The sequence below is a fragment of the Setaria italica genome, chromosome II (genome assembly GCF_000263155.2).
Source record: "Setaria italica strain Yugu1 chromosome II, Setaria_italica_v2.0, whole genome shotgun sequence".
NCBI lineage: Eukaryota > Viridiplantae > Streptophyta > Magnoliopsida > Poales > Poaceae > Setaria > Setaria italica.
Window position 1 is genome coordinate 49,041,304 of NC_028451.1, and position 25,766 is coordinate 49,067,069.

Here is a 25,766-nt window from a genome sequence, read left to right on the forward strand (position 1 = left end):
TGCAAAATGCTGTAGAGGGAAAAAAAAATAGAGTGGGCTTAGCCCAACTGCAGCCTGCTGGATAAACAGAAAAAAGGAAAATCCATTGTGGCTGCTGGGATTCGAGCCCAGGTCTCCACGGCCACAACGTGGAATTCTCACCACTAAACTACAGCCACTTTTTGAGAGAGCGTTGTGTTAAAAATATAAGTACTGTAAGTTACAGACTTTAATAACCCACAGTTCCCAATTCCACTACGGATGAATTTACTTGTGCAGATAATCACGCACAAAATAAATATGGCTGCATTGTCTGTCAATGCTTGAGGAAGAAAATTCTCGGTAGAGCCTGCAGCCCCTCCTAAATACAGTGTATGTCTAAATGCATAATAATATCTATGAGCTTAGAAAAGTCAAAACAACCTACAATTTGAAACGTAGTGATACTACATGATAAAGAAGCGAGTATAAAACAAGTCGCTCGTCAATTCCGAAGGCGCTATATAATTTGGCTGTTTTTTTCCCAAAGATTTGCAGACAAACACAGAGCATAAAAATAAATTCGTTGTGATTTTGAAGAGAGCATAAAAATTTGAGTGTTTCAATCATCCAGGAAAAACAAAAGAAAAAGGGAGTCCCATTTGGCCATCCCTCCGTTCCTTTTTCATCTCTCTTGCGTTGCACATTTGCATTGCAAAACCTCGTCCTCCATTTGGCCCCGGACATCTTCTCCGATCGCCCCGCGCCGCCGCCGCCGCCGCCGCCTCTTCCTACTATCGCTGCCGCCTCCTCCACCGCCCCCATCACCCGCCGTTCTGGGCGCCGCGGGATGGCGCTCTCCGCCGGCGATGTGCCCACCATGTACACCGTCCTCGTCAACTCGCTCAGCGCCGACGAGGCCGCGCGCCGGCCCGCGGAGGCAGCTCTCGCGCAGTGCGAGGCCCGCCCCGGCTTCTGCTCCTGCCTCCTGGTAATCCATTCCACCTCCTCCACCCGCACATCGCATCGCATCCTGCCTTCCTCTAGGGCTTCCGCCTCTCCGATCTGCACTCCCTGCGCCCTCATTCTCTCCCTGCTTTGCTGCTTCGCAGGAGATCATCTCCGCAAGGGGATTGGCTTGTCGCCAGGATGTCCGCCTGCTCGCCACGGTCTATTTTAAGAACAGCATCAACCGCTACTGGCGGCATCGCCGCGATTCCTAGTCAGCCCCGGCACCTCTCTCTCTCTCTCTCTCACGTTAATTAATTCTGAACGATTGATTGATTCTCCTTGGTGCAGTGGAATTAGCAATGAGGAGAAGGACCATCTTCGGAAAAATCTCTTGCTAAATATCCGTGAGGAGAATAGCCAGGTGTGCACTAGATAATACGTATATGCATCCTGTTTCAGTCATATCACTGTAAACACATACCATGCGTATTGATGACACTATATTTTCTAAATACTGCAATGTAGATTGCACTGCAGCTAGCTGTACTAATCTCCAAGATTGCTCGCTTGGATTACCCAAAAGAGTGGTAAGTATTCATGACACTGTCAGCTATCTTGCACATAGTTGAATTTGCCGTTCAAGTCCACAATGGTTCCTCACATCATGTCATTCAGGCCAGACCTTCTCTCTGTATTGGCACAACAACTGCAGTCTGCCGATGTTCTTGCTTCACATCGTGTCTTTATGGTCCTGTTTCGAACTTTAAAGGAGCTTTCAACTAAACGGCTTGCTGTGGATCAGAAGAATTATGCAGAGGTGACTTCATTTTGCACAAACCACTTATCCATGTGTATCGCTGCTCAGATGTGCTTGTGTTTCATTCAATGTTATTCTTTTTTTTTTTTGGGGGGGGGGGGGGTGCTGGTTTCATAATTCTTGTTGCGACGCCCCATAATGCACGGCATAGCAAATGCATGTTAAATCTGTTCTTTGAGCTCATCAAGGCATCTCAGGGGATTAGCAGGGTGGATTGCTATAATGTGAGACTTCCACTATTGTCAAGTTGTTCTTCAACTGATCAATAAACGCATCTTCCGTATCCCATAGCATCCACTATGTGCCACCGTTCTCTTAAAGTGTGAATTATTGCTGCTTGTATTTGATATTCCTATACATTGTAATAATATATTTACTTTGAAATATTGTTCGCAAATTAAGCAGCATGAGATGTTCTTACACATCTTGTTTTCTATACAGATCACTGGCCACTTGTTTGACTACACATGGAACCTTTGGAAGAGCGATGTGCAGACTATATTACAGAATCTTTCTATGCTCTCGCAGCGAAATGACATAGATTCCATTTTGGAGCAATCAAATGACCTTATTTTGATATGTGACCGTTGGTTGCTCTGCTTAAAGATTGTCCGACAATTAATTTTTTCAGGCTATGCTAGTGACTCGAGAACTGCACAGGTACGCAGATTATCTCTTCTGTTCATAGTCTTACCACTACTGAATGTTCATGATCTGTTCCAGAAGCAAGATCTGCAACTAGCTGTTGTGCTTTGTAGGATGTCTGGCAGGTCAGGGAAGTTTGTCCAGCAGTTTTGACAGCCATTAAATCCCTTCTTCCATATTGTAAGTTGCATATTTTACTTGTATTCTTTCCTGACTTGCACCCTTTTTCCTTTGTAGTTTCACTGGGCAGCTATTCTGATACCCAGGAATTGCTCTGGCCATTCTTTGACTTCATCAAATTATGATGCGCAACTAGATAATATATCTAAACTTAGGCATTATTGTTTTGTGATATCTTTTCATTGTCTTGCATAGCTATTTGACTTGGCTATTTAATCTACTATTTTGAAGATGCTATTGTCCTTACGATTATAATATCCAGAAAAATCAGAGATTAATATTGTAGTCTTGTGTGTAAATAGCCCTTGTTAACCTCTTTTTTGGATCACACAAGTAAATTGTTCACTGTTGTTTTTACTTTACAGATGACTCCTTTAAAGACAAGCAAGCTAAACTATGGGACTTTGCAAAAAGATCATGCATTAAGTTGATGAAAGTCCTTGTTACCTTGCAAGGCAGACATCCATATTCTTTTGTTCACGAAACTGTGCTTCCAGCTACAGTTGACTTCTGCTTAAACATGATTACGAATTCTGAACAGGCTGGCACATCTTTTGAGGAGTTTCTTATACAAAGCATGGTTTTGGTTAAATCAGTATTGGAGTGCAAAGAATACAGACCAAGTCCCACAGGGCGGGTGATCAATGAAAATGCACAGCCTTTAAGTCTGGAGCAAAGGAAGAAAAACTTTGCTGCAGTGGCTAGTGACATGCTGAAGGTCGTTTTACCTGGTGACCGAGTCGTGTTGCTTTGCAACATTTTAGTAAGGAGGTAGTTATTTTTATTCTATGGGAAGCATACAGTGAATCTTGTCAAGTTGAAGTAAGATAATGATACGACTTATCTCTTGTTGCCAACTGAGAAAAATATGCGTTAGTTCTGAACAAGCAATTGAGCAAGCCATTTGGCCTAAAATGCAATTACATTTCACTCTTTTCATTGGTGCACCATGCCCTGCTCAATGAACCCATCTGTTGTATAATACCAGTAGAACAGGCTATGTTGAATGGTACCTATTTTGTAAATTTTCTATTGTTCACATTACATCTATACACATTCACTCTTGAGACTGGATGATCTTTTTTTTCACTCATAGTGTGCTTTCATTTGCTTTCATATTCATAGTGTGCTTTCATATCACATTGAGAGTTTCCAATTCTTGTGCAGATACTTCATTTACACATCAAAAGATTTGGAAGAGTGGTCAGAGAATCCTGAGTCCTTTCACCATGAGCAGAATTTGGTTCAGTGGACTGAGAAAAAACGGCCATGTGCTGAAGCCCTGTTCATTGTTATCTTCGAGAAGTATCGAGAGGTGTGCACATTTAAATGTTCGTTGTGGACTTGTGGCTATGAGTCTATTGAATGCTTTAATGCTCATAAAATCATGTGTTGTGTCAGCTACTAGCTCCAGTAGTTGTTTCTGTTCTTCGTGAAGCTATGGCTGTTTCTCCACCACAAGAAACTGATGTTACTGCTGGAATGCTTTTAAAGGATGCCGCATATACTGCTGCTGGGCATGTTTATTATGAACTTTCAAACTACCTCAATTTTAATGAATGGTAAGTTCAAGAGCAACTAAATGTTGATCTAATTTTTACGAGTTATTTTAGTGAAAATAATACCAGTCTTTGTGGAGCTGTTCGCACATTCTCTTAGTACATGATTATAGGTTACTATCTTGCGTTCTCGCGCGAGCTTATTGACTAAGCATTATTGAACAATCAATGGTCATAATGGATTCTAAATCACTGTTTTTCATTGGTTTCCCCCCTCATTTCTTCAGGTTCCATGGATCTCTATCTATTGAAGTTTCAAATCGTCACCCCAATATGCGTATCATTCGTAGGAAAATTGCATTGCTACTTGGGCAATGGATTTCTGAGGTTCATTTTATTTAATATTATTTCAGAAAAGCGAAATGTGATACAGTTTTATTTCTGCACAGTGTGTAGGCTTACTATTTTTTTAGTGTCTAACATTTGTTGCTCTGTAGATCAAGGGTGACACTCGGAAATTGGTCTACCACGCTTTGGTTGGATTGCTGCAGGATAATGATATAGCTGTTAGGGTATGTTCTACTTCTGCCTCTGTGATCCCTTGGCGTTATGAGTGTGTACCTGTACGACTATTGTTTTAATTACTTATTCATCCTGTTTAACTTCAGCTAGCAGCATGCTCTTCTCTGTGCTATCTTTTTCAAGAATCCAGTTTTTCTGAACTAGATTTGTTTGAGTGTCTTCCCACATGTTGGACAATGAGTTTCAAGTTGATAGAAGACGTTCAAGAATTTGATTCAAAGGTTTGTATATCAACATTACATTTTTTCTCCTTCAGATTATTTTTAACCTGATGCCCCTTTACCCATTTAAACTTCATATTGTTCTATTAGTTAATACCATGCCAAGTAAAAGTTAGTCAGGATTTTTAATAGTCATTTAAACTCAGCATAGTATTGACTATCAGGAAGCAATGAATGGTTACATGACGCTCTTTTTTGGTAGCATGTATTTGTCGCACACTAAAACTTGTATTTCTATTTTCATGAACTTTCAAGTTTTCCCCTCCCTGCCTCTGTCACCTAATTCTTGTCTATTTGTTTGTAGGTGCAAGTGTTGAACTTCATTTCAGTTCTTCTTGAACATGCTGGAGACAAGATTATTCCATTTGCGAGTCAACTATCACAATTTTTCCAGATGGTACAAAGATTTTAGTGGGATAAACAACCCGTTTCCTTTTTGCTGTACTATATTTATAGAGTAATAAGGACATAGATTCCACGTTGGCAAGCTGTGCATAGTGGTTTTTACATACCCTCATTAGCATTAGCTAAATGTTGCACTAGAAGGGAGATAAAATGCGAACATTGCAGGCAACATGCTTTGGTTAATGCATCACAGTTTCAACATCTGTTGCCGTCTGTCATAGAAGATGTACAAATATTACAGCATTCCATTATATTAGATTTGCCCTTCATAGTATCTGTTATCAAGGAGAGGTGGTAAGAAAATTAGTGCCTGTTCTTTTGTTTTTTCATCCAAATAATATAGCATCACAATACCAACCGTTGGTGAGGGCATTCTAATAAAAAAAAAAGACTGGTAGGGGAGTTTATCCGTTCAATATCCATATAACGTGATGATTTTCCTTTGTGCTTCAGGTTCATTAGTTGCCTAATTTTGTTTTCATTTTCCAGATATGGGACGAATCTGCGGGTGAAAGCTTGCTACAGATTCAATTGCTAACAGCTCTGAGAACTTTTGTTTCTTCGCTTGGATTCCAGTCACCTCTTTCTTACCACGTGCTTATTCCTATCCTCCAAAGTGGTATTAATATTGACAGCCCTGATGCTCTTAATCTTCTTGAGGACAGTGTTCTGGTAAGTGATTCTTAGCCAAGTTGGCATGCACACAAGTAAATGTGCTTGCACAAATCTCTAATATTGAGAATTCATTCTGCAGTTATGGGAAGCAACGCTTTCAAATGCCCCTTCCATTTTACCTCAACTTCTGGATTTATTCCCTTACCTTGTGGGCATCATGAATAGAAGCTTTGACCATCTGGAGGTTAGAACACCCACCCCTAGAAAAAGAAGAATGGATACCTCTCTTAATCTCTTTTGTTTCTTTCAGAATAAAAATTGTATCTTTGGAAGTACTATCTGTTTCAAAATGTCATAAGACCATATGTGCAACTAATTTAACTCCGTGTAAGCTGGTTTGTTTTACTGCATATGGTGAGGTGCATTACTTGGGTTCTGTAAATCCTGTCTGTAACTATTTGTAGGATTTTAGTTAATCTACTTTGTGATTCACAAAAGACATGTTGAATTGGTTTATTCTTGTTTTAAATGGTAAGCTAGCTGACAAGTAGATCATTTACCAACAGCTAAGCTTACCATTACGTTTATTTACAGTGTTCGTTGGTTTTGATTGGTGCCATTATGTTTATTTATTTTGATCTCGGCCTAATTAACTGCAATGAAAGAACCAATCAAATTTTGGCACCAGACCAAAATTCTTCATAATCATTCCATAAATTAATCCGGCGAAGGCGGAGCTTCATCCTAAGGGCATCCTTGCTTGCTGCGAATGCGATTTGCAGTTTAAGATTTTTACTTGAGTTATATTTCAGTTTACAGGTTTATTTTATTATATGCCATTGCCATGTCTCCAGATGTGTAGATATTTTGTTTGCGCTGGCTCTCAAATTTATCAATTTTGCAGGTTGCAATCAAAATAATTGAGGACTACACAATTTTTGGTGGATCAGAATTTTTGAAAAGCCATGGTGCAAGTCTAGCGACCATCGTTGATGCTATTGTTGGAAATGTCAATGACAAAGGACTTCTCACTGCACTTCCTGTTGTTGATCTTCTTATTCAGGTTCAATTTTTCTCCCTCGTGAAGCAACTTTGATTTCCTGAATAACTTCCACTGGTGCTGTAGTTGGGTCAATGTTGATGTGAGGGAGCCTAGATATCCCCCCTTACTAAATTTATTGTAACCATAATTTCATTGGCTAGAACTACAAGGAATTGGTCTAGAGTATGTAGTGCTTGATTACTTTGTCATCCGCTGTTAATAAATTCATGACCATTTTATCTGCCTATCAGGCCATAATGCCATGTAGTTGACTTGTATAGACATGTTTCTCTATTTCAACTTGTTGCGGTTAGGTTTCTTTTATTTCTTTCTTTTCTTTCTTTCTTTTCATTTCTTTCCTTTTCTTTTCCTTTTTTTTTTGGCTGAGTAATCAGAGCTTCTTGGTGCAGATCTTTCCTCTGGAAGCTCCACCATTGATATCCAGTGCTCTTCAGGTACTTTTAGAGTTGGCCTTGTGTCTGGGATACTCAAATGATTCTGTATTCCATTACATTTTTTTTCATTCCCACCTTTCTGACTTGTCCATTCATGACAATTTCTAGAAACTTATCTTCATATCGTTGAGTCAAGATGATGGGCAAAACCCGTCAAGGACAACTGTCCGTGCATCCTCTGGAGCGATTCTTGCCAGGCTTCTGGTGATGAACACGAACTTTTCAGCACAACTATTATCAGAGTCTGCGCTTTTGGCAAGCATCCAACAAGCAGGGATTGCTGTGAACAATAATCTGCTTATTTCTCTAGTAGATATGTGGATCGATAAGGTACATCCTCCACTACTGATCTGTTACTTGTAAATTGAGCACCTTGTTCTAAAGATTGACACACCTACATCACTTGGAGCTGTCTCATGATTCTAGTGGCTAATGATGTAGGCTCTTTCAATCCCATCATTTGGCTTAGATGTGTGCTTATAGCACCCATGTATCAACCTATTCTTGGTTCCATTTATCTTGACCTGGTCATGTACTCATGTTGCCAATGGAACTATTTCTGTTCAGGGAATCTCACGCACATGTCTAGTGATAGAATGATTACATACTAAATATCATCTTCACTTTAATAATCATGACATGTTTTGGCTGTGACATGCACAACTTCTAAATTCTGAAAGAGCTCAGTGGTTTATGCATCACAATTTTAACAAGCACTATGCCACTGGACAGGTAGATGATGCGAATGCTGTACAGCAGAAGGAATACGCAATGGCTCTTTCAGTAGTTCTGACCTTACACGTACCTCAGGTCATCGACAAACTTGATGACATATTAAGGTAACACGTTTCTTTGGTATTCAACTAAAACTTAAAGTCTGCCTTGTTGGTAGTTTGGTACATGCTAATCTGCTATATGATTTAATGCAGTGTATGCACTACTGTCATTATAGGAAGCCGTGAAGTAAAGACTGACGATGATACTAGGTATCCTTTTGTTCTCCATTTCAATACGATTTTGGCTCTTTTAAACCTTTGAGGCTGATTCTATCCTGTCTGCAATGCTTGATATAATTAATTGCAGTGGCGATATCACAAGCTCTTCCTGGATAGGCAATGATGGTTCAGGTTATTCCAATACTTCAAGCAAAGAGTTGAGAAAGCGCCAAGTATGTCAATGCTTTTCTTAACTGTTCATTCCCAAATACATCTCTGTAAGGGTACTGACTCTGAAAGTTGCTTTGACCAGGTAAAGGACTCAGATCCTATCAAACAAGCATCGCTGGAGAACGTGCTAAGAGAGAACTTGAAAGCATGTGCAGCTCTCCATGGGGATGCAGCGTTCAATGCTGCCATCAGCAGGATCCATCCATCAGCATTCGCTCAGCTCCAGCAGGCCCTGAATACTGCATAAGATGTGCATGGCTCCTTGATTCTTTGGTGGACTATTCTGAGGAACATGCAGTGCGTCGTGAGGCCACCATGGTGTTTAGTGCCAGGCGATAGAAACACAGTATGACCTACCTAAGCATTGAGCACTTGAACAATTAGCGGCATGCATGCCTCGGTGTATGTAACATAGTCCTTGCTCCTTTTCAGGTGCTGCCATTTGATGTGCCGCATTTTCCAGGCCAGCAGTGATGTACCGTGCTGTTGAATGCGGGATCTTACAGCAGTGTAGAGTGGCGGAGCTAGTGTGCGTGCATGTAGAGGTGGTATGGGGCTGTTTATTCTTTTCTGATAGTTTGGCTTGTTTGGGGGTTACCGTGGGGTCTGGTTGCTGTTGAGAATTGAGATGCCACATGATTGGGGGCCGGGGCATGTTACTGCTTGGTGGGGTGGTGTAGGAGGATTGGATTGGGTTTGGTTGGGTTGGTCGGTCCTGAGGATGGCCAGAGTTTTTAAAGCTGTCCTCCAAAATGGCTGACTCGTGGTCGTGGGTTCCTTTATTTTTTCTTCTCCTTCCTAGTAAAATCAAAAACGTGGCCAGTCATTCATCCTGCTAGTAACGCTGTAACTGTTGTTTGAGAAGGAAATTGTTGTGTGAGAGAATAGTGTTGCTCTGGTGAATGTAATGTGGTTTTGTTTTTACGTTTCCTTTTCTATCACGCGTCACGCATTCATCACTTTTATTGTGCTTGAGATTCTTCCTGCAAATGTTTGCTTTGTATTTGCATCTGTGGTGTCTGACCCTCCTTCCATCAGGAAAGACGAGATGCGTTGGTTTACAAGTGCTTAATCTGGTTGTCTGGGCCCGGGATCGTAAATGAACTGGACTCCGAACTGCGTGGCCCACGAACGCACTCATAATCAGTTGAACTTTTTTTATTTTTATATATATATTTTTATTTTGCAGAAATATATAGTCGGATGAAAAAATGACAAAATTAAGCTATTATCGTCGGCCCAGCCGGCGGTTGGGCCGGCGGAAGGACCTAACCGTCGGCCCAGCCGGCGACAAGGGGTACACCCCTCCGCAACACACTTTTAAAAAATCATAATTAATTCATATCAACTCGGATGAAGATAAACTTTATATAAAACTCGATGAGATCTACAACTTTGTAGTTAAAATTTTTTTCATTTAATATCATATTGGTGCTCAAATAATCGACACAAATTTCAGATCTAAAATTCAATTTTTAGATCTGAAACTTGTGTCGATTATTTCAGCAATTAAATGGCTCCAAATGAAAACAGTTTGAACTAAAAAGTTGTAAATCTCGTCGAGGGCTACAATTTTCATATAAAACTTATTTCTATCTGAGCTCATATGAATTAGTTATCATTTTTTGAAAGTGTGCTGCCCAATTTCAAATCTAAAAATTGAATTTTAGATCTGAACTTGTGTAGATTATTTGAGCACCAATATAACATTAAAGGAAAAAAATTTAACTACAAAATTATAGATCTCGTCGATATCTACAAGTTTCATATAAAGTTTATCTCCATCCGAGTTGATATGAATTAGTTATGATTTTTTGAAAGTGTGGTGCGGAGGGATGTACCCTTGTCGCTGGCTGGGCCAGCGGTATGGCCTTCCGCTGGCTAGGCCGGCGATAATAGCCTAGTTTTGCAATTTTTTCATATATTTCTCCAAAATCGAAAAAATATATATATATAAATAAAAAATCAGTTGATGTGCATTCTGAACAAATTATGGCCCGGGATCGTAAATGAACTGGGCTCCGAACTGCGTGGCCCACGAACGCACTTGAAATCAGTTGATGTGCATTCTGAACAAATTATGGCCCAAGTTCATCTACTGAGCCCTGGCCCACACAACCAGATCAAGCGGCCTCAGGTAGGCTGAGCACGGCGTTGTTCGGCTCCGCAAGCAAGCAGTCCTATCTCGTAGGCCCGCCTGACGGCCTCCTCGACGGCCCATCTGGAGCCGCCTCTTGGCTCGGTACGTACTGGCCGCCGGCCGGGACAAGGAGAGGCGGTTGACGTCTTGAGTCTTGACGATGAGATGCGCGGAGGGATCAAACAGAGAGGTGCATTTGGTAGAGCTGCGTCGTCCGAATGATTAGAAGCAAGCTGAAGGCATGCTGTGACTATATAAATAAGGGTGTTTGGTTGGTTGCATTGGCGAATATAGTGAATCTTATGAAGATGTTTGGTTGATTGTATGGGCTTATGAAGATGTTTGGTTGATTGTATGGGTGGATGTAAAGTGACCCTACACGCGTGACTTGATGTTGGGGTTCGAAACATATGCAATGCATCCATCGAGACTGCATGAGCGAATACGACTAATTTGGGTCAAGATGAGAGTGTATTTTTGCATCCGCTCACACATGCTGCATCCGCTCATGCAAGCAACCAAACGTTGTGAGTTTATATAGATCCACTTGTGCAAGCTAGGCTCGTACGAGCAACCAAACACACATTTATTTTTTTACTAGTGGATGCACGAATCGAGGTGGAAAATATATATATGAGAATATGTAAAACACGGTTCTAGGACGAGATTTGATGTGCTTAAATTTTGTTATGGCTACCTTCCAAGTTGGATAAAAAGCAGGATTAGTTTTGACGCGCGGATTGCACAAATCGAGGTGGAAGATATTTGAAAATATGTAATCCGGTCTAGGATGACAGGTTTAATTTGAAAGAGCCCTAAGGTTCGGTCTTTCAAATTGACACGCCCGACCAGCAAAGAGATTTTACCCGTTGCATTTTCTGGGGCATATTTTTGGTAAACTTCTTTGTGCTTGGATGGTACACGCTATGTAACTATTAACCTCTATTTTTTTTGTGTGTCCTTGGAGTATTATTACACGAACCAGATATTTTTCCTTCAACTGGGCTTGTGCCTAACAGCTACCAAGATGCATGCGTAGCTTCAACGGTCCTCTAGCTAGCTGAATAACTTAACTCTTTTTTTTTTAAAAAAGGAACTATTCGCTCCATATCTTCCTAGAATTATGCTACTATGGCACTTCCCAATTGCCAAAAGTTGATCATGTCTGTCCCAAACCAATTGCACGAATGATGCTGAACGACACACGTTTCAGGGCATATCTCATTTGGATCACTCTGGTTGTGACAAATGTACAAGCAAAAGCAAAGTCACTCTCATCTTCACCTTGAGTAGTCAGGTATCCCTTGTCCTCTCCCCAATCCTTACATTTGGCCCTACTATTATACACCTTCTTTCAATTTCCCATTCAAAACTGTTCCATCTCATGCTTTGACAAACAAAAATTCCAGTTCATGAGTGCCTCTTAGTTAGCCATGCATTTTTCAATATTTATATTTTAACTAAAGTTGCTTCAAAGACTTAATTATTTTCACTAAACTTCAATTAAACATGGAAAACAAGGCTCATTTTTAGACCAAAAAATAAAGATGTTTTTTGGGAGAAAGGAGAAATTAAAATTGTTGGTGAATAAATTAAATTTCAAGGTAGGAGTAAGAGGTAGGGTACCCCGGAGAATGTCCACACACAGATTCGTTGCGTAGAAAGAGCGGACCCCACCTATCAGCGACCGAGTGAGTGACCCACCTCCCCTGCTGTCGTATAAAGCTCACCCGCCGGTTTCCCCCGAGCATTCGGCGGCGCCCCTCATCAAACTACTCGCCCAAACCCCAGCCAGCTTGGTGGCGGCGGCGGCGGCGCGATGGACTCCCCCTACGCCCTCCACCTCGCCGTCGCGGCGCTCGTCGGCGCCTCCTTCGCCGCGGCCTCGGCCTACTACATGCACCGCAAGACCCTCGACCAGCTCCTCCGCTTCGCCCGCTCCCTCGACCGCGACCAACGCCGCCGCACCCGCCTCCTCCCCGACGGCGAAGCCCACGACTACGATCTGGAGGACGCCGAAGAGGACCAAGACCACACTCCGGCGCACAGGGACCACGATCGCCGCACCATGCCCATCCCGCCGGGGCTCCCGCCGCTCCACACCGGCCGAGAGGGTACGACCCCCGCACACTCTGTTTTGTTTTGTTTTTGCCTCCTAGGCTCCACCTCGTAGTGGTGATGTGTGATGCGATCGGCGCGGTAGTACGACGTCGGGAAGTAAAGCGTGCTAAGCATCACCAAGTGTTTTTCTATGTGCTTGTGCAATCTGCGCGATCGCTTGATTTGCTCAATGTTACTGTGCTGCATTCCGTGCGTCGTTTGATCCAGAGAGAGTGTTGTCAGTTGATCTCCTTTGGCGGCTATTAAGTTTCACTAGAGGTGTCCTGGTGTAGTTTATGCTGACCATCTAAGAGTCGGTAATTTCTCTGAAAATTTGAGGACATTCGCAAGTTGGCATCTCAGAATGGTATCTAGCTCCATGACACCTTTTTTGGGCCCCTCAAGTGGCTATAGCAATGGATGCGGGTACTGCAACCTGCAAAAGCATCCTGATTAGCACATGGGAAAACCTGAAAAACAGGATCTATTTACTATTTAGTAGGTGGCAGTGATGTCTTCACACTTAGGAACATTCATGAAGACATGGTTAGCATGGCTGTATTGCTGGTCCAGTTCTCCTGCTAATGTTGGACTTCTTTACCTATCAGGTAGGCCAGTAATTTCTCCAGGTTCAACTAAAAGAGTTGGAGCTATTGTTAGACCGACTACACCAAAGTCCCCTGTCCCTAGTGTCAGTGCGTTTGAGAGAATTGAAGATTCAGATGAGGAGGAGGATCTTGTTCCAGATGCCAAGAATGATGCTGCTTACTTGGCCTCAAATGGTGCTGTTGTAAGTCTCAGATGTTTTTTCTTACTCTAACCAGCAAACCAATGTGTTTGTTATATTTCTATCAGTGTGTAAATTGTATCCATCAGTTTCATAAATTGTTTGATTTGAGGATCTTAAAACGTTGCACTTTGTTTAGCTAAATGCAACCTGGCTTAAACCACATGCGGTTCTGGGAGGTTCAGCTCGCTGTATTTAGGCCTTGGCTTAAGTTATATAGATTATCAAGTAAAGCTTCTTGAGCTATGTTGCAAGTAACACATACCAAGTGATTACCATGTATGTGTTATTTACAGCATGATGTAGAGATGGACCATCCTCGCATCTGTCTATTGCCTAGGGGCTGGTCTAAGCTGCAACAGCATGAGTAGATTATTGCAAATTAGTAATTAACAAATGTAAAAAAAATAGATTTACACTGTTCATTTTTTTTCAAAATATACTTCCAATTGCATATGGAATTACAAATCGTAATTCTTGCAAATTAGTAATTAACAAATGTTAAAAAGGATTACGTTGTTCATTTTTTTCCCAAGTATACTTCCAATTGCATATGGAATTACAAATGGTAATTTATTCTGTTTTCTCTCAATATGGTTAGCCAGTATTGCTTCACTAAAACTTGAATTTTGTTTTATGTGTTTCTTCTGCAATTTTGTTGTGACATTTTCTCCTATGTTGCAGTCCTACTTTTTTTTGTGAGTGTTGGGAAGTATTCTATTTTCCTTGCAAATGTATCTTACTTTTTTTATAGACTAACAGTGATTTGTTGCCTATTTGTTCCATTGCTCAGGCATCAGAGCTCCTTCCAGATAAAACAAGCCAGAATGGGGAGTTAAAAGCAGTACCATCAACACAGATGATTAGATCCCATAGTGCAACTGGTAGTCTGCATGTGCCCCAGCTTAACCCAATAGCAGCTGATATACTCCGAAAGGAGCCTGAACATGAAACCTTTAGTAAGATCAACATCACAGCTGTTGGTATGGACTACTTTATCCCTTTTATCTATTTGATTCAGTCTGTTGTAAGCAAAACAGTATTTCTTTGCTCATTGGGTCTTCCTTTCTTTTAGAACATGTTCAGCTTCGGGGATTGTTATTTTTTCTGCATATGTCCACATGCCAGCATTTTCTTTCTTTGGTTTGGTGTTGGTTCATGGGGTAAGATAGGGAGGGTACTTCTTTTCAATAAGAGGTTGGGTGTTGCAATGTATTTTTCATTCCATGAACTTACCAGAATGCTAACTTGCTTTGAAACCTACTGTTGCATATGTTCTTTGCTTATATGTGTCAAAAATCTTACACTCCCTTTTATCATCCTCAGAGACTCCTTCTTCCGATGAAATTGAAGCATATAAAGTTCTTCAGAAATGTCTTGAGCTGCGTGAGAGGTACATATTCAGAGAAGAAGTTGCTCCTTGGGAGAAGGAGATTATAACTGATCCTAGTACTCCAAAACCTAACCCAAATCCTTTCAATTATGAACATCAGGCTAAAACTGAAGTAAGTGCAGTTCTTTAGATATGAGCATGTGACCAGAAATAAATTCATCTGAGCTACTTTCTCTTTCCCTAATTATTTTCTATCTTTCAGCACCATTTTGAGATGGTTGATGGTGTCGTTCATGTATACCCCAATAAAGATTGTGAGTAACAAATAATTCCATCTTTTTTATTTCTACATGTAACTTTATGTATTGATGACTCGGTTTATGGTACACTGACCATCACACCTTTCTCTGTGTCTTTACAGCTAAAGAAAGACTCTATCCTGTTGCTGATGCAACTACTTTCTTTACTGATATGCACTACATCCTCCGTGTGTTGGCTGCTGGGGATATTCGAACTGTGTGCCACCACCGTTTAAATCTTCTAGAGCAAGTAATTCTATTCATACTGTTTTCTTTCTATCGCTGCTCCTTCTGCATGGGTATATGCTATGTAGTCTACTACTCTACTCAGTCTAGACATCTAGTGATGGGAATGTCGCGACAACCAAGCCTTTTCGTGAAAGCATGTGATGGTCCATGTTGGCATGCATTTTGCATACGTATTTTCTGGCACCTGGCATAGAAAGAACTCCTGTGCCACTGTGGTTTAGTATTTTTGACCAAAAACTGTGAGGAGTGCGTCACAGTGAGAGCCTTTAAAAGAACAAGGGCAAAATATTAGAAAGATGCAAGCTATGGAGCTACTCCCTCCGTCCCAGAATATAGCTACGTTTAGACTTTTTCAAAGTCAAATCTTCTCATCTTTGACTGCGAATAGAGAAATAATCATAGAGACTAATAACATAAAAATAATGTTAGTTGATTTATCATGAAACCAACTATTATAATATGTAACTTTTTCTATTTGAAATAAATTATTTTTAGAGATATTGTTGGTCAAAGTTAAAAAGATTTGACTTTTGAAAAAGTTGAACGTAGGACAGAGGGAGTACTAAGAAAAAGCAACAACAAGATTACAAGTTTGGCTACTAAGAGTATGCATCAGTATAACATTACAAGCTAGTAAGAATATGCATCAGTATAACATATAAGCTAGCTTGGTTCATGAATCTTGTTGCGGTTGCTGGCAATCTGGCATATAGTGAATGTGTTCCAGATCAGGTTTTCAAGATAGGCTGATTCATAAATCTTACTGAATAAATGGTAATAGTGCGTGCACCATTTTATATTTGCTCCTTCTTATGTTCACTCTTGTGGATTTGTCAGAAATTTAATCTTCATCTGATGGTCAATGCGGATAGAGAACTGCTTGCTCAGAAAGCTGCACCACACCGGGACTTCTACAATGTTCGGAAGGTTGATACTCACGTTCATCACTCGGCATGCATGAACCAGAAGCATTTGTTGAGATTTATCAAGTCAAAGTTGAGGAAGGAACCTGACGAGGTGCATCTACCTTTTCTTTTCTGAACTCCTGTTATTGTCTCGGGTGGAATCTAATAATTCTTGACCTGAGATCTGGGTTGTTCTGCATTTGACTTCGCTCCAATTTTTTTTTTGCAGGTTGTAATCTTTAGAGATGGTACCTATTTGACTCTTAAGGAGGTTTTTGAGAGTTTGGACTTGACTGGGTAACTGAATTTCTATATATGATTTTGCTTGTATGCATCTTTTGATTACTAACTTTTAAGTAACCCATTGACATCTCTGCCAGGTATGACCTCAATGTTGATCTCTTAGATGTCCATGCTGATAAGAGCACATTTCATCGTTTTGACAAGTTCAATCTAAAATACAATCCGTGTGGCCAATCTCGCCTGAGGGAGATCTTCTTAAAACAGGATAATCTTATTCAAGGTGCAAATATTTTGTCTTGATGAGTACATCTCAGCTATGGTGAAGCTATTATTTATGTGCTGGATTCAGCTCATGGTGAGTGTGATTTGCACATGGACAGGTCGCTTCCTTGCTGAGCTCACAAAAGAAGTGTTTTCTGACCTTGAAGCAAGTAAATATCAGGTGTGTTATCTTTTCATAACTTGTTTTGTAAGTAATGGAACTGGTTCTTATTTTAGTAATCTTTCTAGGATGCTATGCTATGGATTTTAGCAATTCGTTCTTCTAAAATGGGCCCAGCTAATGACTCTTGTAACTACTTTCATCAGATGGCTGAGTATCGGATATCTATCTATGGGAGGAAGAAAAGTGAATGGGACCAGATGGCAAGTTGGATAGTGAACAATGAATTATACAGTGAGAATGTTGTTTGGTTAATTCAGGTTGATAGCCCCCCTTCTTGAGTCCAAGTGTGTTTATTGACCAAATATTAAACTATGGCTAACACCAATGGAACAAGAATACAGTTTATGTGTTTTATTTTTTGTTTTTACCAAGATAGCTGCACTAAATATTGTTTCATTTTTCTCTGCAGATTCCTCGGATATACAACATATACAGAGAGATGGGCACAATCAATTCGTTCCAAAACCTTCTTGACAATATTTTTCTCCCTCTTTACGAAGTAACTATTGACCCTGCTTCGCATCCTCAGCTGCACGTTTTCTTAGAACAGGTTAGTGTAAATACTTGTATAATCCGCCGAATGGGTGGTTTCAACCTTATTGTTTCCCCTATTTCGAAAGGGACCATTTGCATCATATTCGTTTTCTTGAGGGCTGAGGATGCAGCTATAATTATCATTTTTGTGCTTATATTCTTCAGGTTGTTGGGTTGGATTTGGTGGATGATGAAAGCAAACCAGAAAGACGCCCAACAAAACATATGCCAACACCTGAGCAATGGACTAATGTTTTCAACCCAGCCTATGCATATTATGTGTACTATTGTTATGCCAATCTGTACACACTGAACAAGGTAAACAGTTTGCATGGAAATCTGCCTGTGCTCAGTTAATGAAAATAGCACGGAAAATCCTCTGCAGAAATGAAGTTTTAAGTGTGAATTTTATTTTTCATAAATTCTAGCTTCCCTTTCACAATTCATCTGGTACATCACACTGGTTGATTTGATTTTTTATTTCTTTTTCTGGTACGAGCAGCTTCGTGAGTCCAAGGGCATGACAACAATCAAACTCCGTCCACACTGTGGCGAGGTATATGAGTAACACAGATCACATCTCCAGATTGAACTTGAACATATTGACCTGATATCTGTTATCTTCAGGCTGGCGATATTGACCATCTTGCTGCAGCATTTCTTACTTCTCATAACATTGCTCATGGGGTTAATCTTAGGAAATCCCCTGTTCTTCAGTACCTGTACTATCTTGCTCAGGTTAGTGATGGTATTTTCTAGTGATTGAACATCCATTTGATTCGTATGGTCCCTTGAGAGAAACTAATTTTCTTCTTTTTGGCTGTATTCAGATTGGTCTCGCAATGTCTCCTTTAAGTAACAACTCGTTGTTTATTGACTATCACCGGAATCCTTTCCCTACATTTTTCTTAAGAGGACTTAACGTATCTCTCTCAACTGATGACCCTTTACAAATTCACCTGACGAAGGAACCTTTGGTTGAAGAATACAGTATCGCTGCTTCGGTAGCGTCCCTTCCTCCATCCCTGCCTCTATCTGTGATGTTTTGTTTTATGCCTGCTTATCTTATCATGCCTGCTGATACTTGTTATTCTTGGCAGCTTTGGAAATTGAGTTCATGTGACTTGTGTGAAATTGCTAGGAATTCTGTGTACCAGTCCGGTTTCTCTCACAGGCTGAAGGTATAAGTTGCTCATTTATATGTTAGTTTGTTTTGCTTGTCATTCTGGGATCTTGGGTGGTGGATTCACCATCTTCTTCTCCGCCTCTTTATAAGAGCTCTAACATTGTCTTTTTTAGTCTCACTGGATCGGGAGAAACTACTACAGAAGGGGTCCTGAGGGCAATGACATTCACCAGACAAATGTTCCTCACATCAGGGTTGAATTTCGACACACGGTATGCACCCCTTTTTTATGTTTATATGATATATGTCTTGCCAATGGTTCTTGTAAGTTAGGCTGTATCTGTTTATAATATTGTTGGTACTACGGTTGCAGATTTGGAAAGAAGAAATGGAGCTAATACATTTAAGAAATGTCAAACTACCGGAAGAAATTGACCGGTGAAGATTTACTCTGATGCCTTGGCATCCTGTCCAGACTGGCGCATAGTTCCATGGTTGGAAACCTTGCTAGAAGAAGCAAGTCTGTGCAGCCTGCCCGGGGTTGCAAGGGAGGAGAAAAAGGTGTCGAGCTGATCCTACTTTCCGTTGCTTACCCGCAGAGTGGCTGAATAGGATCATGCGATGATAGCCCCAAGGCCTCCTAGATACTTGGTCCGGTGTGACACTGAAGGTGGTAGCACATTGAATAAGAAAGTTAGAAGTTACATTATTGGAATGTGACCTTGTTGGATTCGATGTACGTAATTATATTGGTGCGTCGGTTTGTGTATGTACCTGTTACGTTTTACGTGCTGCGGTGGTTGTTTCTTTCTCTAACAAAAGAATTGTTAATTACTTGCTACTTTACAGAAAGAAGAACTAGCAGCTAGGCAGAGTAGAGTGAATGGTGAAGGGAAACTAGAAGCTTTAGCTAGTGGGATGTGGGGGGAAGAGGAGGAGCGGAGACGATGCGGGCGTAGATGAAGTGGTTCCATGTGTCTGGCAGTCCCGGGAGGCACCAGTGGATGCAGTCTGCGTAGGTCTTGGGGTCTGCCTGCTGCTCCGGGGTGAGCAGCTTCCCCTGGCGCAGCGTGTGCACGGAGGTGTGGGCGTCCTTGCGGAGCTCGGAGAGGGCGGTGATGTCGACGAGGTGGACGGGGACGCGGCGGAGGTGCCGCGCCAGCACCCCGCGCGCCACGCCGTGCAGCCGCCAGTCCGTGCCGATGTTGAGGGGCTCCGTCCGGTTCACGATCGGCTGCGTCTCCATGGCGCACTTGATGCCGCCGCCGTTGCCCCAAGCCCAAGGCCTGCAACGCAATGCATCATCCAGCGTTATTATTAACTTTTATGGAATCAGAGCCAGCATGGCATGCAGCATGCCCCGGAAACAAAGAAACAAGGGGAGGGCATCTTGTTTTCTTCTTTGATGGAATCCTCTTGCGCTTTTTGCATCGTGACTGGATTCCCTAGCCTCCCTTTCATCATCTCTCTTTCAAGCAGAGGCAGTAGAGAATCGAATGAAAGCAACGCTTGCCAACCAAAAAGCCAAGGAAAAGACAATAAAGCTGCTCCTAGTAGTATAGGCTGGATTTTGTTCCGGCAAAACACTAGTGCTACCTTGGCTGATGAGGATGCGACACCTACGTACAGACACATACGTGGCTGCGACATGGGATTTGTATTGTAGAGGCAGGGTGCATTGGCAACAGGTAGGTAGGGTGGGAGGGTGACCACCTGGCTTGGCAGGAACTGATCATGGATGCATCACCCAGTCGCTGTTCGCATAAAGAACATAAATAGATAAAGAGCATAAACAAACAGATATGTGTGTCAGCGACTACGAGGGTGTTCGGCCAGCTAAAATTTAGCACCTGTCACATCGGATATTTGTACTAATTAGAAGTATTAAATATAGGCTAATTACAAAACTAATTACACAGATGAAGTCTAATTCGCGATGAATCTATTAAGTCTAATTAGTCCATAATTTAACAATGTGGTGCTACAGTAACCATTTGATAATGGTGGATTAATTAGGCTTAATAGATTCATCTCGCGAATTAGCTCAGGAGTTCTGCAATTAGTTTTATAATTAGCTCATATTTAGTCCTCCTCAGATGCGCCGAGGTGACACTACTAAAGTTTAGCAACTAAAGTTTAGCAACTAGTACTAAAATTTAGCACCTAGTACTAGTTGAGCATGCGTGGGCAATTCTGATCCGGTCTAGGACGCAGTCAGATCACATGCATCCAGCTACCAAGCCTGCCTTTGTGTTTCTCAGGCAGTCCCAGTCACTCGAACAGAGCTGTGGCTACCAGCTGTCCAGAGCGCAGAATTACTTTACTTGTTGTTGATCTAGACGGATTTTATTTTATTTTATGTTCATCCCTTTAGCTGTCAAATGTCCAAAACAAGTTTTTCTTTCCCTCTTGCTCTTGGAAGTTTCTTCCACCCACTACATATGGATGGTCAAACTCTGGCTGGATCGGAGAATCCTCCCTCCCTTCCCTCTCGCCTAGACTATATCGATCGGCGGCCAAGCTAGCTCAGCTCGATCAATGAATGGCTCTCGCTCACGGTGGAAATTACATTAGCAGAAGAAGATGAAGAGACGTACGTGATGTGGTTGGGCGACATGCCCATGAAGAAGACAGTGGTTCGGTTGGGGTCGATGTGGCGGTCCACCCACTTTGCCCACGTCTTGAGCACCTCCCGGTACGCCACCGGCCGGTCCACCAGAGCGTACTTGCTCCACCCTCCTGCTGCTCCCTTGTTATGATTCCTCAGAGCACCACTTCCTTTTCTGCCGAATCATATGCAAATATGCAATGCAAGCGTCGTCATCATCTCCTTCGAAATGCCACTGGACAGCAATGCAGCACAGCAAGGGCAGAGCTGAAGAGAAATAAAAAAAAAACTCACAGGACTTTCATCTCGAAGGTGTTGAGCCACCAGATGTAGGTGTTGAAGATGAGGTAGTCGACGCCCTTCCAGTTGTTGGCGTGCTTGGCGATGGCGCGCCAGGCGATGACACGGTCCATGACGCTGTGCACCTGGGGGTCGTCCGAGTTGGACTGGACCAGGAAGGGCGCCCAGTAGAACTCCACGGTGGCGTTGTACTCCTGCGCGCGCATTCCTTTTTTTGTTAGCATTGCTGCTGCTGCTGCTGCTGCGAAATTGACAAGCAAACCATAACGTACGTGCGCGGTGAAGACGTTGAGCGATCCGTTGTTGACGAACTTTTGCAGCGTCTTTTGGCCCGTGGGCACGACGGACTGCACCAGGCACACCATGGACTCCCACTGATTGCGGTTGAGCGAGTCCCCCACGAACATGAGCCGCTTGTTCCGCAGCCGCTCCAGAAGCAGCGACGCGTCAAACCTGCATGATTTATTACTTTTTATATACAGTATTATACTATTATTTACTGCATACTACCAGGCTACTAGAGGGAAAATCAAGTGTCGGTGGCCACCAGGGATCTGTAACATTCCTAGTCCTAATTCCGCGGCATGTGCACGGAGTAGTATACGAGGCTGGATCTAGCACTTGTGCAGCAGCATAGGGATCCCAAAATCATTGCAAAACTTCTTCTCTCGATCGATCATGTGCATTTCATCAATCAAATCATCGAAGAATGAAACAACGAATTTGAAATTTGCAATTTGGATAGCAATATCGAGCTTAGTTCTTGGTCAAGCAAGCAAGCACATGCATAGTCTTGTGAGGAAACCAAACCGAATTCGAAAACAGAATGCTGCTCCATTAATCCAAGCAACCAAGCGTAGCAAACAAACCAACCAGTGAATCAATCAATCAGAAAAAGCAACGAAATGGCTGGTAGGTACCTGGGCAGGTCGCATCCGTGGGGCTGCCACCTCCACTTCTGGTAGGAGTCGTCGCGGCGGCCGTTTCGCATGCACGTCACCTGCTCCGTCAGGAACTCGCACTCCGACTCCCGGTACAGCGGCGACCGCTCCCCGGCCGCGTCGTACGTCCACCGCCCCTGGTACAGATCGCAACCCGCCGGCAGCCGCACCACCACCTGTTGTTGTTGGTGCTTCTCCTCCGTCGTCTCTGCTTGCTTGTCCTCCGTCTGTGCTTGCTTGTGGTTGGCGTCCCCATCCCTCACGACCTGGTCCTCCACCTCCACGTCCTCGTCGTGTTGTTGGTGCAGGACCCGCAGGTCCGGAGACCTCGCCCGCCCCGCGACTGCGACGGTCTCGGTGGGCTTGACGGCGTCGTCGTTGTAGAGGAAGACGGCCACCAGGAAGATGGCGACGACGAGGCCCGCGAGCGACAGCGGCGCGGTGGGCCTGCGAGAGGGCGGCGGCTTGGTGACGGCCGGCGCCGCAGCGGATGCGGGCTTGCGCCGGTGCTGCATCGCCGCCCGTCTGCTCTGCAGCTGAGAAACCAAAGCCGAATTGGATTGGTTTTGACTAGCCACTCCAGTATATATAGAGAGAGGATCCCAAAGGGGAAATTGATTGGCTGTGCTGGGTGTTGCTGATGGATGGAAATAATGGAATGGGGGAGGGGGAGGAGGAGGAGGAGGAGGAGGCGGCGGCCGGGGAAGGGACGGAGGGAGACGACAAGGAAGACGGAGTCCCAACCCAGGCAACAACTGGGTGGGGTGGGTGGTGGGATGAATTTTCTACTCCTACGGAGATCAGAGGTGGGCCACGCGACTCCACCCCCACCTGCCTGCTACCGCCCTCGCTCGCTCTTCTAAAATTCATTCATTCATTCATTCATGAATTTCCATGCCAAATTGCCAATGCCATCCCCAGTCTCGGGAGTTGGAACGAAGATGAACTTGGAGACGGACACTGTTCAGTCCACAGTGATGTACGCACTACTACTCATAGTGTGTTTGTACAGCGTACTTCATGATGCAAGTCCAAAATGAAAATGTGGGGAGCGAAAACAACAAATGAAAAAACAACACAAATACCGGCAGGTTGGATTGGATCATCAACACATGCCACACCACGCTATCGTGCTTAACTCAACTTAACAACACATCGACCGGTCACGTGCCGAACTCAACACATCTCACGTGCCCGACAGCTGCAGCAGAGCCGAAGCCTTTCCACAACACCCACCAACATTTACGCTCATGTAGTCGCCGAAACCTCCAGACCCCTGCGTCGACAGGGAACCAATAGAAACAGATTGCACCGCACCGAGAAGGCCAACGCCATGCGGGACCCTCCACTGTAGTGCAGCTGCAACACCACACTCCATCTGATAGAGTGATATCACCGAATCCGGATCTCTCGCAGTCGCCACCACGATAACACAATGTGCGGGGGCCTCACCATATCCGCCGTTGGACTCCACCTCGCTCTCGTCACCTCAAAGAAACACCGCGCACGGGGGGCTCGCTATGCCCGCCACAGTATTCCACGTCACGGATCCGTTTCTCTTGTCGCCGTCAGAGTGGTGAGCAATGTTGCCCCACTCCACAAGATCTCCATCAATCAACCAAGCCGCCGCCGCAGGTGTCAGCAAGCCAGAAAAGTTGCTTGCGCCGTCTTCCGACGATGTACCACACCGGATAGCCCAGCCAAACTGAGCAACCCGTCGCGGTCCGCTACAAGCCTAGTTATCTCACGATGCCGTTGCCGCAAGTGCCATTCTCCGACGCAGTCCTACACCGCATTGACCGTTGCCAAGCAACGCCAGCCACCGCGGTCCACTGCAAGCAGCCAAAACCGATAACAATGCAACAACCCCTGGCCGCCACCATAACTGCGATCGCCTCCACGTGACCTCAGCAACACCCGACCAACTTGCCACGCGGTGGAATTGCCGCACACTAGCTGCAGCCGCCCATGACCAATGGACCAGCAATGCCACAAAACCGAGATGGGTCTCTAGAGACGACGTTTCCAAGGAGGGCACGATGCCAATGGCACCGCCGTCGCTCGTTCAGGATATGTACAAGATTTTCACCCAGAGGACCCCGTGCAGCAAGGTTGTAGCTCAAACATGACGCCCCCAATGGGAAAAACGACGCCCTAGAGTGCCACCGTCATCTCCACCAGCAAGAACGCCGGTGAGAGCTTTCGCTCGGAGCATCCCAACCCCTTGTTGCACGCTCACGGCTCGGCACTCCCGGACCACAGTCATGGCAGCCCATTTGGGGCAGCGTCGCCGCCGCACCTCCACGCACCACGCCGCCATATCTCCACCTCCACTGCGCTCACCGCCCAGATGCGCCTCCACTCGACCTCCGCTCCTCGCACGCAGCCACCGCCGCACCGCCTCACCATCATGCGTCATCGGGCGCCTCCTCAGGGCGTCACCACCTTACACACGTGCCTCGCCACGCGAGCCCCCACCGGCGCCCAGACGCCTCCCTCTCCCGTCACTGCCTCCGCAACTCCTCAGCCGAGAAGAGGTGGCATGACAACGCTCACGGCACCACCTTGGTGCCGCCAGTGCGCTCCCGTGCCAGGTGTCCCTGCCGCGCCTCCATGGCGTCGTTGGCACGCCTTGCACAAGCCACCCCCGCCGTGGTACCACGCCGCCACAATTGAAGACACAGGAGCTACCATGTAGAAGCGCCTCGTTGACCGCCATGAAGCACCAGCCCAGATCTAGCTAGCCGCCGCCATCCCACCACACGCAGCCGGCACGTCTCGCCTCCGACCCACGCCCAGCGCGCCGCGCCCCCAGGGCCTCGGCCGACGCCCTCACAGCCCCGGACCGTCGCTAATCCTGGCACGCCGCATCGCCGCCACCTCCACTTCCACGCACGGGTGCCCCGGACACGTGGCCACCGGATCCGGCCAAAACAGCGCCGGATCCGTGGCCCCCTGCCCTTACCGCTGTAGAAGGCCGCCTGCGCCGGCGAGCTCCCTCAGGGTTCCGGAATGGCCACGCCCGCTGCGAGCCACCCAAGACGCGCGCTGCACCGCCACGCCTCCGCGTTGCCGCTTCCATGCCGCACGTCGGGCCCATCCCGCCTCCGCCACCTGCACCCGTGGGCATCTCCTCACTGGCACCGTGCCCTAGATCTGACCGAGTCACACCCCGAGCCAACAAAGAAGCCCCGTCGCCACCCTCATAGCCCACCCACGG

General features: G+C 44.4%; 3 protein-coding genes and 1 non-coding gene across 4 annotated transcripts; 2 read left to right on the plus strand and 2 right to left on the minus strand.

The window, feature by feature from the left end:
* Window positions 1–86: 86 nt before the first annotated feature.
* On the minus strand, window positions 87–158 carry TRNAH-GUG. Its single transcript has one exon. It is a non-coding gene; the product is annotated as a tRNA-His (tRNA).
* Window positions 159–646: 488 nt separating this feature from the next.
* Window positions 647–9,471, plus strand: LOC101786128 (importin-11). The gene is made up of 23 exons (XM_012844134.2): window positions 647–949; window positions 1,071–1,180; window positions 1,258–1,330; window positions 1,435–1,496; window positions 1,585–1,726; window positions 2,168–2,386; window positions 2,485–2,551; window positions 2,917–3,322; window positions 3,719–3,866; window positions 3,953–4,113; window positions 4,338–4,437; window positions 4,548–4,622; window positions 4,719–4,853; window positions 5,158–5,250; window positions 5,748–5,930; window positions 6,013–6,117; window positions 6,778–6,936; window positions 7,326–7,370; window positions 7,479–7,700; window positions 8,103–8,209; window positions 8,300–8,356; window positions 8,454–8,538; window positions 8,619–9,471. Exons 1-23 carry the CDS (start codon window positions 809–811, stop codon window positions 8,781–8,783), a joined length of 3,060 nt encoding a protein of 1,019 aa, XP_012699588.1. The 5' UTR covers window positions 647–808; the 3' UTR covers window positions 8,784–9,471.
* Window positions 9,472–12,432: 2,961 nt separating this feature from the next.
* On the plus strand, window positions 12,433–19,504 carry LOC101752649 (probable AMP deaminase). The gene is made up of 19 exons (XM_004958741.3): window positions 12,433–12,790; window positions 13,385–13,566; window positions 14,357–14,546; window positions 14,890–15,068; window positions 15,159–15,210; window positions 15,318–15,445; window positions 16,282–16,461; window positions 16,579–16,646; window positions 16,730–16,872; window positions 16,973–17,034; window positions 17,181–17,294; window positions 17,447–17,587; window positions 17,737–17,889; window positions 18,074–18,127; window positions 18,199–18,309; window positions 18,402–18,575; window positions 18,672–18,752; window positions 18,871–18,969; window positions 19,071–19,504. Exons 1-19 carry the CDS (start codon window positions 12,496–12,498, stop codon window positions 19,137–19,139), a joined length of 2,475 nt encoding a protein of 824 aa, XP_004958798.1. The 5' UTR covers window positions 12,433–12,495; the 3' UTR covers window positions 19,140–19,504.
* LOC101786797 (protein trichome birefringence-like 28) lies at window positions 19,379–23,298 on the minus strand. The gene is made up of 5 exons (XM_004958740.3): window positions 22,526–23,298; window positions 21,878–22,058; window positions 21,600–21,799; window positions 21,295–21,480; window positions 19,379–19,983 (listed from the first exon to the last, which is right to left on the minus strand). Exons 1-5 carry the CDS (start codon window positions 23,059–23,061, stop codon window positions 19,608–19,610), a joined length of 1,479 nt encoding a protein of 492 aa, XP_004958797.1. The 5' UTR covers window positions 23,062–23,298; the 3' UTR covers window positions 19,379–19,607.
* Between the last annotated feature and the right edge of the window lie 2,468 nt (window positions 23,299–25,766).

Coding starts and splice junctions, on each gene's coding strand:
- LOC101752649 (XM_004958741.3), top strand. CDS start 12,496: ATGGACTCCCCCTACGCCCTCCACCTCGCCGTCGCGGCGCTCGTCGGC. Junction 17,035..17,180: donor TTGAAGCAAGTAAATATCAG/GTGTGTTATCTT, acceptor TACTTTCATCAG/ATGGCTGAGTATCGGATATC. Junction 18,310..18,401: donor ACCTGTACTATCTTGCTCAG/GTTAGTGATGGT, acceptor GGCTGTATTCAG/ATTGGTCTCGCAATGTCTCC.
- LOC101786797 (XM_004958740.3), bottom strand. CDS start 23,061: ATGCAGCACCGGCGCAAGCCCGCATCCGCTGCGGCGCCGGCCGTCACC. Junction 22,059..22,525: donor CACGGATGCGACCTGCCCAG/GTACCTACCAGC, acceptor TAAATCATGCAG/GTTTGACGCGTCGCTGCTTC. Junction 21,800..21,877: donor TCAACGTCTTCACCGCGCAC/GTACGTTATGGT, acceptor ATGCGCGCGCAG/GAGTACAACGCCACCGTGGA.
- LOC101786128 (XM_012844134.2), top strand. CDS start 809: ATGGCGCTCTCCGCCGGCGATGTGCCCACCATGTACACCGTCCTCGTC. Junction 4,854..5,157: donor TTCAAGAATTTGATTCAAAG/GTTTGTATATCA, acceptor ATTTGTTTGTAG/GTGCAAGTGTTGAACTTCAT. Junction 5,251..5,747: donor TATCACAATTTTTCCAGATG/GTACAAAGATTT, acceptor TTCATTTTCCAG/ATATGGGACGAATCTGCGGG.